The sequence below is a fragment of the Diplotaxodon limnothrissa genome, linkage group LG7 (assembly GCF_057381915.1).
Source record: "Diplotaxodon limnothrissa isolate DT_005_m linkage group LG7, D_limnothrissa_male_GT1.1, whole genome shotgun sequence".
In the NCBI taxonomy this organism is placed as follows: domain Eukaryota; kingdom Metazoa; phylum Chordata; class Actinopteri; order Cichliformes; family Cichlidae; genus Diplotaxodon; species Diplotaxodon limnothrissa.
Window position 1 is genome coordinate 30499707 of NC_140602.1, and position 15105 is coordinate 30514811.

General features: G+C 40.7%; 2 protein-coding genes across 2 annotated transcripts in view; both read left to right on the plus strand.

Moving 5' to 3' along the window:
• Positions 1-15105, plus strand: part of LOC146628517 (uncharacterized) — a 171512-nt gene that overhangs the window by 24276 nt on the left and 132131 nt on the right. The window lies entirely within an intron of this gene.
• Positions 1-15105, plus strand: part of LOC146628518 (scavenger receptor cysteine-rich type 1 protein M130-like) — a 54400-nt gene that overhangs the window by 5850 nt on the left and 33445 nt on the right. The window contains exons 2-7 of the mRNA XM_085358904.1: positions 2810-2839; positions 2938-3228; positions 3851-4156; positions 4234-4521; positions 6886-7191; positions 7270-7560. Coding sequence (XP_085215030.1) covers positions 2810-2839; positions 2938-3228; positions 3851-4156; positions 4234-4521; positions 6886-7191; positions 7270-7560 — 1512 coding nt within the window. The remainder of the gene's footprint in view (positions 1-2809; positions 2840-2937; positions 3229-3850; positions 4157-4233; positions 4522-6885; positions 7192-7269; positions 7561-15105) is intronic.

The following is a 15105-nucleotide window of genomic DNA, read 5'->3' on the forward strand; positions in this document are numbered from 1 at the left end:
GTATAAATGGAAAAAGGACAGCTCCCTTAAGTGTCTCCACTTAAGTGACGGATGTTAAACACCTTTTAAAGATGAGGCTTGGGCTGAAATAACAGGGGTGATGAATATTGTTTCTAATGGGACAATTAGCCTGGCTCAGTGAAAGAAATTATTTAAAAATAAATTTGATGTTGGAAAAAAAAAAGAACCAGCCCACTGTAAGAAAAAGAAGAAAAAGGGCTGACATGTAATCATTGAACCCAAAAAAATAACTCACTTACAAAGAAACATCAATATCATCCAGCATTCTGGGATAGTGCCCAGAAATTAAACTTAGTGATTTCATCCAGTAAGAGGATGTCATTATACATATATACTGTCCTAGAATGTACCACAGGTCTTCAAACTGGCAATAGGTAAACCGTTACTTAAAAAGCCATCTCTAGACCCAGCAGTCTTAGCTAATTATAGGCCAACTCCAACCTTCCTAAAGAGTAGTTGTCAAACAGCTAACAGATCATCTGCAGAGGAATGGCTTATTTGAAGAGTTTCAGTCAGGTTTCAGAGCTCATCACAGCACAGAAACAGCTTTAGTGAAGGTTACAAATGATCTTCTTATGGCCTCAGACAGGGGACTCATCTCTGTGCTTGTCCTGCTAGACCTTAGTGCAGCGTTCGATACTGTTGACCATAATATCCTATTAGAGAGATTAGAACATGCTGTAGGTATTACAGGTACTGCACTGCAGTGGTTTCTATCATATCTATCTAATAGACTCAAATTTGCTCATGTAAATGCAGAGTCCTCTTCACACACTAAGGTCAGTTATGGTGTTCCACAGGGTTCAGTGCTAGGACCAATTCTGTTTACATTATACATGCTTCCCCTAGGCAGCATCATCAGAAGGCATAGCATAAAATTTTACTTCTATGCAGATGACACACAACTTTATCTATTCATGAAGCCAGATAACACACACCAATTAGTTAAACTGCAGGAATGTCTTAAAGACATAAAGACCTGGATGGCCGCTAACTTTCTGCTTCTTAATTCAGATAAAACTGAGGTTATTGTACTCGGCCCTGAAAATCTTAGAAATATGGCATCTAACCAGATTCTTCCTCTGGATGGCATTACCTTGGCCTCCAGTAACGCTGTGAGGAACCTTGGAGTCATTTTTGACCAGGACATGTCCTTCAACCCACATGTTAAACAAATATGTAAGACTGCGTTCTTCCATTTGCACAACATCTCTAAAATTAGAAACATCCTGTCTCAGAGTGACGCTGAAAAACTAGTTCATGCATTTATTACTTCTAGGCTGGACTACTGCAATTCATTATTATCAGGATGTCCTAAGAATTCTCTGAAAACACTTCAGTTAATCCAAAATGCTGCAGCAAGAGTACTGACAGGGACTAGAAAGAGAGAGCATATTTCTCCTGTTTTGGCTTCCCTTCATTGGCTTCCTGTTAAATCCAGAATTGAATTCAAAATCCTGCTCCTCACATACAAGGTCTTAAATAATCAGGCCCCATCTTATCTTAATGACCTTGTAGTACCATATCACTCCATTAGAGCTCTTCACTCTCACATTGCAGGCTTACTTGGTGTTCCTAGAGTATTTAGAAGTAGAATGGGAGCTATATAAATAAAATGGAATTGAATTAAATGTTTGTTTAGATACCAGAGAATATTCCATGAAAAGGTTAAAGTCTACACATTTTCAGTTAACATTTTGTGCTGTTAACTCATAATTATATATTTTATTGGTGGTCTAAGGAGCTTGGAAAGAAAAGCATCTGGACTTCTTTAAGCGTGGAGACTTAATTCAAATACATCTACTCTCTGTTTCATAAGGATAAGAGTGCAGATGTGGTGGATCATAAATTTGATTAGTTTTGAAGTTGTACATCTCTGTTCCTTACATTTCATGTCATGCCCTTATTAATGTTTTATTTGTTGCTTTGACTGTTTTCGAATAGAATATGCAGTGGGAATATAGAGGGAGATAAGTAGTGAAAGTTTTGCCTGGGTTGATTGTGCGTCGATCCATTGTTAATGCCTCAGGGCTCCAGTAGGTGGGTTCGCGCGCTTCCTCCTTCACTCAATACAGACGAGTGAGAGTGAGAGCTGCGTGTCTGTGCCTTTCTTTCACCTCTCCGCACTATTTCCCCTGTTTAAGGGCACAACACAGACATACTATATCCCAGTGTGGTTTGCCAGCTGCATTGCTCAAGAAAACCGCGCAATCATTACTCTTCAGCTGTGGATACATGTGCAATCAGTAATGATAGTTATACTGGCTGCTAATAAGGGTTAGATTGAAGGTTAGGGTCTTTCTGCAAATTCTAATATGATGCCATAAGCTGCTGATTTATTTGGATCTTTGTGTTTTTGCACTGGTTTGAGATGGCAGCAGCATAAGGCCAGCAGCCCTAACTCAATTTCCTTCGTGGCCAACCTTTGGGATCAATAAAGTTTATTGATTGATTGATTTTTTTTATTTTATTTACTCTGTTTTTATATTTGATTCTGTCTCACTTCACCCATTTTATCACAGGTTCACTTTTTGTAATAGTAACCCTTCATGCTGAAAAATGGAACATCTTCTCCTGGTATATCATCATCATATTGTGCTTTTGACACACCGATAGTTTTGACAAAACAAGATTACTTTAAGCAATGAGGACCAGAATGGACTGATCCATGAAGTCTTTAAAAACTGCAATGTTGATTTGTGACTTCTTGTTTTACAAGTCAGACTTGGAAAACGAGTCCAGAGTCCTGCTTTAAAATGGCAACTTTTTTCTCTAATGTTCTTTTCAGGAGTCCAGGCTGAAGAAAAACATAACTCAGGTAAATGTAGAAATCAAATACTCACAGAAGCAGCAGATAACTTTACTTTTCAGAAGTCAATTAACTTCTTTACTGATGACTCTGTGCTTTCTGTTCAGAGTCTGATGATGTCAGGTTGGTGGGAGGAGCCAGTCACTGTGCAGGAACACTGGAGCTGAAACATCTGGGAGAGTGGAGAATAGTAGATGGTTATGCTTGGACCCTGAAACATGCAGATGTTGTCTGCCAACTGCTGGACTGTGGCTCTGCTGTTTCTGTAGAATGGAGATTTGAGACCACAAACACACCTGGGTGGGAAATGAAAACTGAATGTATTCAGTCTGGATCTGCTGTGAGAGATTGTGTAACATCAGATTCATCTTCTGTCATCACCAATGTCACCTGTGCAGGTGAGCCTATAAGTATAAAGCGTGTCATAAGTGCAACACGTTCACATCAGCTTCTCAGGAGTCACAACAGAGAAAACTTTAGGATTCATCTGGACCAACCACCTCTCTCAAAGGTCTCTTTCAGTTTTCTGAACCACCGTGTCCCATCAGTACCTTCTTATCTGCCCTCATGACAAACAACAAAAACATGCTATCCACTAATTACAACAAATCCCATTGTACACACCCAGACTGTAGAAAGTCTTTGCTGACAAGCAGCATCTGATTGTTGTGACCTGGCTACTGTGGAGGTCTGCTCCATGTGTGTTTGAAAACACACTAAAATCAAAGATAGAGGCTATGTTTCCAGTCCAAAGTATAAATGAACACATCCAAGTAAAAAAGGAGCTACAAGGCAGATTTGAGTATAAAAAAATGGAATACGTAAAGTCATAAGAGGCTAATATCATTAAGAATAAAAAGAAGCAAGTTTTGAACATTGTCAACATGTAATGCATGTTAATGATGAAGTCTAATCAGAATTGTGCTGAGTTTGAATCAGTGAATAGTTGTTTGCTGCCATCTTTTTCTTGTGTGTCTGCTGTCTCTGATCTCTCTGTTTGATCTTCTCTGATGTCTCCAGACTCTGTCAGGCTGCTGAATGGTTCCAGTCTGTGTTCAGGCAGACTGGAGGTGAAGTCTGACCAGAGCTGGTCCTCAGTGTGTGAAGCTGACTTTGACCAGCAGGATGCAGAGGTGGTCTGTAGGGAGCTCGGCTGTGGGCCTCCTTTGGTCCTCCAGGGGGCGCTCTATGGAGAAGTGGAGGCTTCAGTGTCGAGCAAAGAGTTCCAGTGTGGAGGCCATGAGTCTGCTCTCCTGGACTGTAGAAGCTCAGGCTCAGCTAGAAACAGCTGCTCACCTGGCAAAGCTGTTGGACTCAGCTGCTCAGGTAGAAGAGGAGCTGCAGCTTTGATGTGGTTCAAACTCACTTTATTATTTTACTGATGACTCTCTGCTTTCTGTTAGAGCCTGATGATGTCAGGTTGGTGGGAGGAGCCAGTCGCTGTGCAGGTACACTGGAGCTGAAACATCTGGGAGAGTGGAGACCAATGTTTGAGTTTGGCTGGACGCTGAAAGAGGCAGCTCCTATTTGTGAACATCTGGACTGTGGTTCTGCTGTTTCTTTACAACACACCGAGTCATCATTAAAATTTAGCTGGAGGATCAAACCTGACTGTGTTCAGTCCAGATCTACTCTGAGAGAGTGCACAACATCGGATTACTACAACCCCATCCTGAATCTTACCTGCGCAGGTAAATATATTTTTGTTGTTATTCAAATCAGATCAATTCAATTTTATTTACATACAGCCAAGTCACAACAGGAGCTATGCTTTATATTGTAAGGTAATGACCCTACAATAATACAGAGAAAGGCTCAGCAATCATATGACCCTTATAAGCAAGCACTGTGGTGACAGTGGGAAGGAAAAAAACTCCCTTTTAACAGGTGTTTTTTCTTCACTTATTATGTGTTTGCACACCTCTCTGCAGGAGATTTCTTCCTCTGAAAAGGGAGTTTTTTCCTTCCCACTGTAATAGTGCTTGTTTATAAGGGTCATATGATTGCTGAGCTTTTCTCTGTTTTCTCTATATTATTGTAGGGTGTACCTTACAACATAAACATCCTTGAGGTGACTGACATCATGATTTGGCACTGTATAAATAAAATTTAACATGTGTTAGATTGATTGGTGATTTGAAAGTAGCCATAGGTGTTATCATGCACAGGGATGCCTCTTTTAACACTGTATCCTGTTCAAGATTTAGCTTCCTTTGACCATGACTGTTGGTATAGGCTCCGCCCTCTCAGAAATCTGAACCGAATGGATGGAAGAAAATGGAGAGACTGGTCTTCTAAATAATCACACCACTGATCATGCCTCTATGAACTATAATTTTTACAGTTACAAGTTACCAAAAAAATTCAAAGAATTTGAAAACGAACATATCAGAGGTTTAAAAGCTAATAATTTCAGTTCCTCCTCTTACAAGACATTGCCCGATTGCATATTTTCACATTACAGTTAGAGCTGGGCGATATGAGATTTTTTCATATCACGATATGTTTTTTTCATTTCAGGCGATAACGATATATATCACGATATAAGCCAAATAACTATATTTGTAAGATTTAAATGTGCCGTTGCTCACAAGTAAAATGTGAAATAATCAGCAGCTTGTTTTTAAATATTTATTTCCCATAATAAGTTCAACAGGGTAGATGTACTTAAGGAACATGAGACTTTTTCAGATAAATAAAGGCAAATATTGCAAACTACACAAAAGGCAGCCGCTAAAGCGTTTAAGTTTCAAAATAGAACAAACAAAACAGACTAAATTGTCAATTCCACTTAGAAACAAAATATTAATTCTAAAAATAAATCTTAGTTTGTTTTACAGAAGAACAGACAAAACTGGCTAACTTTTGTCAATATCAAATAAACTGAGAACTAAAAGGAAATTCTCAATCTCTCCTTGTTGTATAGCTGAGCTTTTCAAACAGTTTTAACAGTTACTTTAGTCTGACAAAAGCCGAATGACGAATTAGCGCTTCCAGTCAGAGACTGAGGCTACGTCCACACGTACACGGGTATTTTTGAAAACTGAGATTTTCCGTTTTCGTTTTAAAAAATAATCCCGTCCACACATAAAGGCAGAAATGAAGGAAAACGCTGCTATGAACATGCCAAAGCAGCAGGTGGCGCTAGATTCCTAACCGTGCAGAAATATTGGCCAATCAGAAGTCTAGAAGCCTCGGTGGGAAAAAGTAAACAAAGCTGGGGCATAGAAGCAGAACCGAGTCGTATGTGTGGAGGGACAGTAACTGTGTGTATATGTAAGCATTTAAACACTGCAGAGAGTAGAATTAACAGTAACAGTATTGTAGAAATTCATTTCACCGAAACAATAACGTGGCGCACAGTGTGACGCATGCACCAGTTTATTGTATTTCCAGACTTGCTTTCGGCACAATTTACAGTGCACGCTACTCTGTTTTTTGTCAGACTTGAAATAGCCGAAATACCTTCACACTACGGAACTTCTATGGCTCTTCCGTTCGACAATCTCTCCGGCATTGGAACCATCATCTGTTTTCTCTTCGGTAACCTTCGGTCACGCTCGGTTGATTTTTCTAGTCGGCACACTCATTTCCTCCATTACGCGCTGGCTGCTTCCCAAACAAACACACGTGCGGCTTGGCACTTGTGCTGTACGTAACAAGTCACGCGACGTGACGCTGCGGCTGTGATTGGTTCGGCTCTGCGCTACTTAATTTGGATTGGCTGACCTTTTTTTTTTTTTTTTTTTTTTAAGAGGACAAGAGCGGCGAGGTCTATCGCGATAGCTTAATTTCTCTATCGAGTAAAAGTTATATCGCGATACATATCGTTATCGTTCTATCGCCCAGCTCTAATTACAGTTAAAAGTGTTTTGACCTGCTTCTGAAGAAATAAAATGAGCTGAATGTAATTTTAAAGATGTGTTCTGTTGTTAATGATGAAGTCATGTTGAGTTGTGCTGAGTTTGAATCAGTGAATAGTTGTTTGCTGCCATCTTTTTCTTGTGTGTCTGCTGTCTCTGATCTCTCTGTTTGATCTTCTCTGATTTCTCCAGACTCTGTCAGGCTGCTGAATGGTTCCAGTCTGTGTTCAGGCAGACTGGAGGTGAAGTCTGACCAGAGCTGGTCCTCAGTGTGTGAAGCTGACTTTGACCAGCAGGATGCAGAGGTGGTCTGTAAGGAGCTCGGCTGTGGGCCTCCATCAGTCCTCCAAGGGGTGCTCTATGAAGAAGTGGAGGCTCCAGTGTGGAGCAAAGAGTTCCAGTGTGGAGGCCATGAGTCTGCTCTCCTGGACTGTAGAAGCTCAGGCTCAGCTAGAAACAGCTGCTCACCTGGCAAAGCTGTTGGACTCACCTGCTCAGGTAGAAGAGGAGCTGCAGCTTTGATGTGGTTCAAACTCACTTTATTATTTTACTGATGACTCTTTGCTTTCTGTTCAGAGCCTGATGATGTCAGGTTGGTGGGAGGAGCCAATAACTGTGAGGGCATGATGGAGCTGAGACATCTGGGAGAGTGGAGAACAGTGTCTGCCTTTAGCTGGACGCTGAAAGATGCAGCTTTTGTGTGTAAACATCTGGACTGTGGCTCTGCTGTTTCTGTTGACTCAAGACATGAGTCTTTAAAGAGACCTGCATGGTGGATCAAATATGATTGTGTTCACGTCAGATCTGCACTGAAGGACTGTACAGCATCAAGTTACCATGCCTTCATCCTGAACATCACCTGCTCAGGTAAAATATGTATGACATAATTTAAGACGGTAATGTAGCAGGTTAACATACACAGTAGCAGGAATAGCAGCTGACTGTCTCCAGCCATCATGAAGGCTGACATTTAGAAGTACTCTGAAGGAACCTCTGACCAGTCTGAAAGGACTCTTTCAGCCTAACAGTTTTTTAGTTGCTGATTACAGCAGCTGTTTATGAAGTAATGTGCTCGAACAGCAACTATGCTAACACAAATCACAGCTAGGTCTAGAAAGGTGAACTTAGGGCATGGGCTAATATGGAAGTGGAGATTTGTGAACTGGACCAAGAAACTGAACAGACAGTAGGGCTGCCACAAACGATTATTTTGATAGTCGACTAGTCACCGATTATTTTTGCGATTAGTCGACTAATCAGATCATCATCCATTGAATGTAAAACATACAGCTTATTGCACCAGCAGCATCTGCTCTTATATAACCATCATTAGCTTACAGCTTTAAGTGTTTAAGGTCTGTGCTAACTAAAAATAAAGACAAGATGATAGTTTATTAAATTTTAATGAAATTTGCAGATTGTTTTGGTGAAGTTTAATAAACTCCTTGCTATCTAAAATATAACAGGACACCGGAGTATATTCTTGAGCATCTCACATTTCTGATAATCAGTTGTCAGCTTGACGTTTATTCAGCTGTGTAAAAACTATAACCTTAATCTCAGCCAAACCGATTTACTCAGGAACAAATAAAATACTAAAAAAAAAAAGCCAAACAATAACATTTTTAAGTTATCTAAGTGACTTATATATGTTTAACCTGAGTAGGGGAAGACAGCCGTGGGTATGAAAACGATTTCCCCGGAGTCCGCGGTTCTCAGGGGCTCTAGGGAGCCTTGCCGCCGGCTAGCTATCGAGCTAGTGGGTAACAGACATTGGAGCGCTTTTGAAAATATGTGGTGTCTTGATAAACTGAGCAGATATTTCAGGTTTCCACAGCTACATTCTCGCCTGAAAACATGTTAAACGTTTATTTTGTGACCCAGAAAGAATAATAAGAGTAATATTAAAACTAACTAGCTGCCGCCATTGTTGAAAATTGAGCTGGGCTTCGCTATGAATTCTGGGACAGAGCTACTTCTTCTTCTTCGGGGTTTAACGGCAGCTGGCATCCTTGTACATGCAGTGCTGCCATCTTCTGTTTCAGTCCGTTATTACACTCTTAAATACTACTACTTATTCCTGCGTCTTTTGGGATCTTACAAAGCTTCAAACGACATGTCGACTATTAAATCAGTCGTCGACGATTTTGATAGTCGACGTAATCGTGACTAGTCGACTAATCGTGGCAGCCCTAACAGACAGTAAGACGAGGTGGGAGATACAGGAACAAATGATGAGACATCATTTGAGATGAGGCATCAGTGATGGTACAGTTGGCTGGAACTACTCAATAGAAATTAGTTCTTGTTAACATGATAGTGGCAGGTGTCTCTAATCCAGGTGTAGGCAACTCCAAGAGCCGGTGTCCTGCAGGTTTTAGATATCCCCCTGGGTCATCACACCTGAATAAAAGGATTAGTTTATTAGCAGGCATCTGGAGAACTATGCGACACGTTGAGGAGGTAAATCAGCAATTTGAATCAGCTATGTTGGACCAAGGACACATCTAAAACCTGCAGGAAATCCTAACCCTAACCCTACCCTTGAGGTCTGGCGTTGCCTACCCCTGCCCTAATCCTACCCACAGATCACACTCATTATTTTACAGCAATGCAAAAAATACTGGACCAATTGTAGGTTTATAGGAGCGTTGGAGCAAAGCACAATAAAAAAAGATCAGAGCTAGAAATCTTTAAATGACTACCATTACTAAATACAACAACAAACAAAAAGTACATCTACAGCCACTGTTACATAACGCTGAACCCTTCTTTGAATAAAACTGAATTCAGTTAACAATTCCCCTCCCTAAGTTGTTTCCTTAATTATCTAGTTTTTGTCTCTTCTTTTTAGTGAAAGAAGGACAAAGGGTTATAAATCTTAAAATTGGCATTTGTGGATTGAGCAGAGAAATCCACTTTTTTTTTCACCAACACGAAAAACAGTCATGATCAATAAATCAACATGGGTATGAGTCACAAGTTTTATCACTTCCCCTAAATGATGCAAAGAGGACAAAACTAAGGTTACATTCACATGTACACAGGTATTTTTTCTTTTAAACATGTTCCTTTCTTTGTGTTTTGGCCTTTCATTCAGTATTTTGGATGAAAGTATTTTGGACGAAACAGTATTTTGGATCAACAAAAAAGATTTTCATAACCTGGGTGAAGATTTTCAGAAACGTAGTATTTGTGTTGATGTGTGGCAGACAACAACAGAGATTTTTTTTCTCACAAAATCAGAGGCGTGCACCTGTATCTCCATTTTGTCATGCCAGACACTGCACCATACACCATGACTGGGGGCTTTTGAATGGCTAATATTTTTTTCATTATTTGTGTTTTATCACCACCTGTTGCTTGCTGTGCTCATGGCAGCACTTCATAGTGATGATGATGATGATGCTCCCAATCCACTGGTTTCCAAACCCTTCCAAGTGTCAACTGCTACCTTACTCAGAATAAATAAACCAGCCAGGCAACCATTTTTGATCTTTGTTACGTACAGTCATCACTACTTCTGGATGCCTTTTTTGGGTATCTGCCCCGGCCGAAAGCTGCTCCCATTCCCCTGTCAGGCCTTTCCTTAACTACAGCCTCAATTCATGTTCAAGCCATCTGGCGTTATCCACTTAAAATGCTGTCAAACCTTAAATGAGGATGTGGCCCCAGCTATTGAATTGGAGATAAATTATCTGTTGGACTACACCTCCAAACATGTCCCGTCTGGTTCCCTGTTACCCTCCCCACCGGCTCTATAAGCTGTTCATTCTCCTTTTGGTGCCCCACCTTCCCTCCCCATTTTTGATTCATTCACTTATCATTAGTTCATGGGGAAGATTGTGTGAAATCTAAAATGAGGGTGTAGGACCAGGTAGTGAAAAAGACCAAGTCTTACTTCTTGCTGTGTTGTTGCACCTGTAAACTGGAAGATGGTAAATAGACTAGTTCATGTATAGCGCTTTGCAACTCTATCTGAGCACTCAGAGCACATTACTTTACTTGCCTCATTCACACCAGCACTTTTTTCTATCTAACATCCACACACATTCATACTCTGATGGATGCATCCGATAGCAATTTGGGGTTAGTATCTTGCCCAAGGAAATTTAGTGTGCAGACTGGGATCTAACCACCAACTTTCCAGTTAGTAATGGAGTACCACCTGAGATAGAGCCACCCCGACAAGGCTGTCTGCTATGGGTAATACACTGACTAGGCAAAAGTACCTCACACAACCACACTTAAAGACAACTGAACTACCAGTCTCACATTTACACACTTATCAATTTTGATGTAACCATATTTGAAATTTGAGCGTATATGAAATCCTCTCCCCCCCTTACTTTCAAACAGGTGATAATTTCAATAACTTAATCGTCATAGATCAGTAACTGAGTCAACAGAGCTAATATGGAGCTGACTCATGGAGCAAATAATCGGCTGAATTTAGCCATTCTTCAGATAAATAGTCTAATAGCCTAAATAGACCGCAACTGCAGTTATCAATTCCAACTGAAATTATTTCAGTTTGTCCTCAATAAATTACTGTTTAACATTATTTTATAGCCCTTAGAATATTCTAGAATGTACCAGATACATTTTGATTACATCAGGTACTGAGCAAAGGCATGCTTATAACTACTTACCAGGAGATAGCCAGGGCCAACCAACATTAGCAATTAGAGCAGGGCGATATGACCAAAAATATTTATCACGATATACATCTGAAAATTTGCGATAACGATGTAGCTGACGATATAATTGACACTAGACAAAATACTTTACAACTCCTCAACTTTATTAGTTCAAAAAACCCATCAATGTATTTTCACTTAAACAAGCAGCTGTTTTTTTATGTGCATTAAAGTTATATAAAAATTTAACAGTGCAAATGCAAATTCCTTGCTGACAGTTTAACCAAAACCTAAAAAGAGGTTATACACACACAATACGGTAATATTATGTTGAAGCACAGTACGTATCACTCCTCGAGGCTCCTGCCTTACGATAGCCGTAATGCTCCGACAATCCATCAAGCTTAGCAAAGTCGTACTAAAACATTTGACAGTGCTGTGTACGACATAAAATCATTTTGAGGTCAGTAAACACAACCAGAATTCATACATAAGGCACACGGGATTATAAGGGGCACTGTGGATTTTCAGAAAAATCAAAGGATTGATTTTAAGTGTGCCGTATTTTCCAAAAAACACGGTAATAACGACGGCCCGCTTGCATGCTCTACCAAAAATAGTGCTTTGTTGTGTATCTGACAGACGAAAGCTAAACCAGTTCCACACCACTGAAGTTGCAGCATTTTTACAAACCAATCCTGGTTCATCCGTTTCATTCAACGATCCGCTTTCGCCCTTCTCATTCTCCGTCGGCGACATGCTTTTTCCGCCATGTGCATATGAAAACAAAGGCAGTGCACATGCGCGTTTTACCCATATTCTATCACAATATTTCATTTTCTTATCGTTGCCCAACATTATACTGGTATTACCATGAATGGTATGATATGGCCTAGCCCCAGTAGCAGATACGGCCGACACGGGTGGTTGCCCGGGGCGGCATCGTGGTGGGGGACGCCATCACAGACATCGGCAAAAAAAAAGTTGCTCGCACTCTGCTGCTGACCCTACATCAGCCAGCGCATTTTGGAGATGGCATAGGCACCGATCGGTTTTCTATCACCCATTTGCTGGGAGCAAGGCTGGACTGGGACAAAAAATCGGCCCGGGCATTTTGACTAGAGACCGGCCCACCAGGATAAAGATTGAAAATGTGACGTCATTCAGGGGTAAAACCGCAAAGGATTCTGGGAACTTGTGGCAAGAGGTACTAGCGCACGCAGGCTTTCAATTGAACTCAGTTACACAGGATAAAAAGAAACACAAAAAATGGCAAGAAGCTGTTGTATTATTAACTGCAACAGCCGGTCGCATGACAGCCACGGGAAGCCGATCTTTTTTTTTTTTTAAATCGGATTACGTCGTTGAAGAGAAATGTTTTAAGCCATGTTTCCGAAGTAAGAGCCGACGGATGGTCTGGATATACCAAATATAACGTCCCAGAACACTCCAGCTCACATGTTAGTCTGCTCCAAGCATTCCCACAAAGGTCAGAGTTTTTTAGTCGTTAATGCGTCATTTTTCTTAACATAATTGGTGATATAGGTTACAAGCAAGTCTGGCGCTGAACAGAAATTGTCGCGCTATGCTCCTTTGTTTATTGTGCATAAATAGTGAATTGTCCTGACACGATATTGCGTTTCGCTTCTGTTATTATGGTACATTGACAAAAACATATACTTTTATTCACAGGATAAAACAGTTGTTTTGTATCACTAATTGTCCAGTGCGATTACAAGATATTGTCACTGCTACATTTCTGTAATGAACCAGAAATTATTTCCACTACTAATTAATTACCGTTGAGCTCAAAGGTCCTATTAATAAACGGTTAACGAATGTGTATTTATGACGATGATTTGTGAGACTGGTAAACTTACCTTTGTTCGTACAATGGTCTTTACACGGTGCGTTTCAAGGTCCTGCACCCATCCATCGGTAAACTGTACCTGGGCTTGTTGCAGTGACCTGAAGTTACTAAACTTCATGAGTGTATGCACTCACTCCAAGAACCGTATGATTATAAATATGAGCGTGGTGAAAGTTGGGCAGCACGCTAACGTCTTTTGTCCCTCTGTGTGCTCGTAAGGGTCTGACCCTTTCACACCTTTGATTTTTTTCCTCGTATCTTTTCTTTGTCTTTTCGTCGAGTCTGTCTTTGTACGGACCGGCATTGTTCTCCTTTTGTTTTGTACATACCTTTTTTGTGCGGCAAAGAAAAAACAAGAAGGTATTGGAACCGGAAAATGAACGTTTTGCGGTGCTGCAAATGCTTGCATTTGATGCGGTACTTGGATTGTTTTGCCACGAGTTCCCGGCATGCAATGCGCGAAAACAAGGGGGCGGGTGCATTCGGCCTCCTCGGCTGTAATTGGTCCAGCCCAGAGTCGATCATGACCAATTGGCCAATCCAACACCTTTCATTATATATACCCTTCCTAAAAAAAATAAAAAATAAAAAAAAATCCATCGGCCCATAAAAACAAAAGTTCGCCAGCGGCCCACCGGGCAAATGCCCGGTATGCCTGATGGCCAGTCCAGCTATGGCTGGGAGTAACGATGTGTTCACACCGAACGTGATAGATGCGATCAAAACGCGCCAGATTCACACCTCGACGCGTGTCCAACGCGAATTCATCGCGTGTCAAACCTGAAATGTGGGAGGAAGTTATGCCAGACGGTATCTTTGCAAGATGGCAGCTGTCGAGCTAGCACTTGAAGAGAGAGTCTCCCTTCTCTATTCACCGTGGAGAGCAGAGCAGCAGCGTAAAAGACGTCCTCGCCGTACCTGGGTCCATCAGATCCTGCAGAGGCGTGAGCAGTTTGGTGAGTTTCACCACTTGCTCCACGAGCTGCGCCTGGATGACGGCCGCTTTCAGCGATACCACCATCTTTCCCTCGCTCAGTTTGAGGACCTGCTGTCCCACGTTGGTCCCAGTATCGCCAAGACACCAACTACAGGCAGAGCGCCTGTCCATCTGCCTGCGGTTAGTAAAAGTGTTTAATACGGTAGTCCTTTATTGATACCTGTGCTAATATATGCTAAACTATTGTTTATACACTGCTAACATGGATGTGGTATGCTAACAGTGAATGCTGTTGGTGTTTACTGAAAGCAAACTGTGGTACAGAGACGACTATTTATAATATTTCTAGTGATTTATGCTGTTATCAGTGTTTGCAATGATAGCATGGCTGTGGTGTCATATGTATGCTCTCGGTGTTTGCTGATATCAAACTGGTATGAGGACCACTGTGGGTTAATCTTTGTAGTGATACTCACTCCTTTTTTTTTTTATTTAGACCTGGTTTAATTCTGGGATAGTTGAATATTTGTATATAATCCCTGCAGCTGTCAGACTCTATAACAGGGGTCACCAGCCTTTATTAAAACTGAGAGGCAGATAAAATTGTGAACAGTTTTTAGTTATATGGTTCTATCTAGCATATTTTATCTTGATATGCTGTCTTATCACAGCATATTTTTTTCCAAAATATTAACAATGATTTAAGCAAGGAAAGGGCTACATGTCAACACACAACTCTTTATTTCTATTAATGTCTCACTTCATTCCTACCTGATTGACATGTTTAGGAATTATGAGTGATTGGCTCACTGTAGTTGTAAAAGTTGCTACCAATCAAATTATGATACGTTAAAGTTAAAACAAAACACAACTGACTGTTTTAGATATCATCTAATATACATTTTGTAATTATCCTTATAATTACAAAATGTTTTATGTAAGATTTAAGTTTTGTGATTTAAATC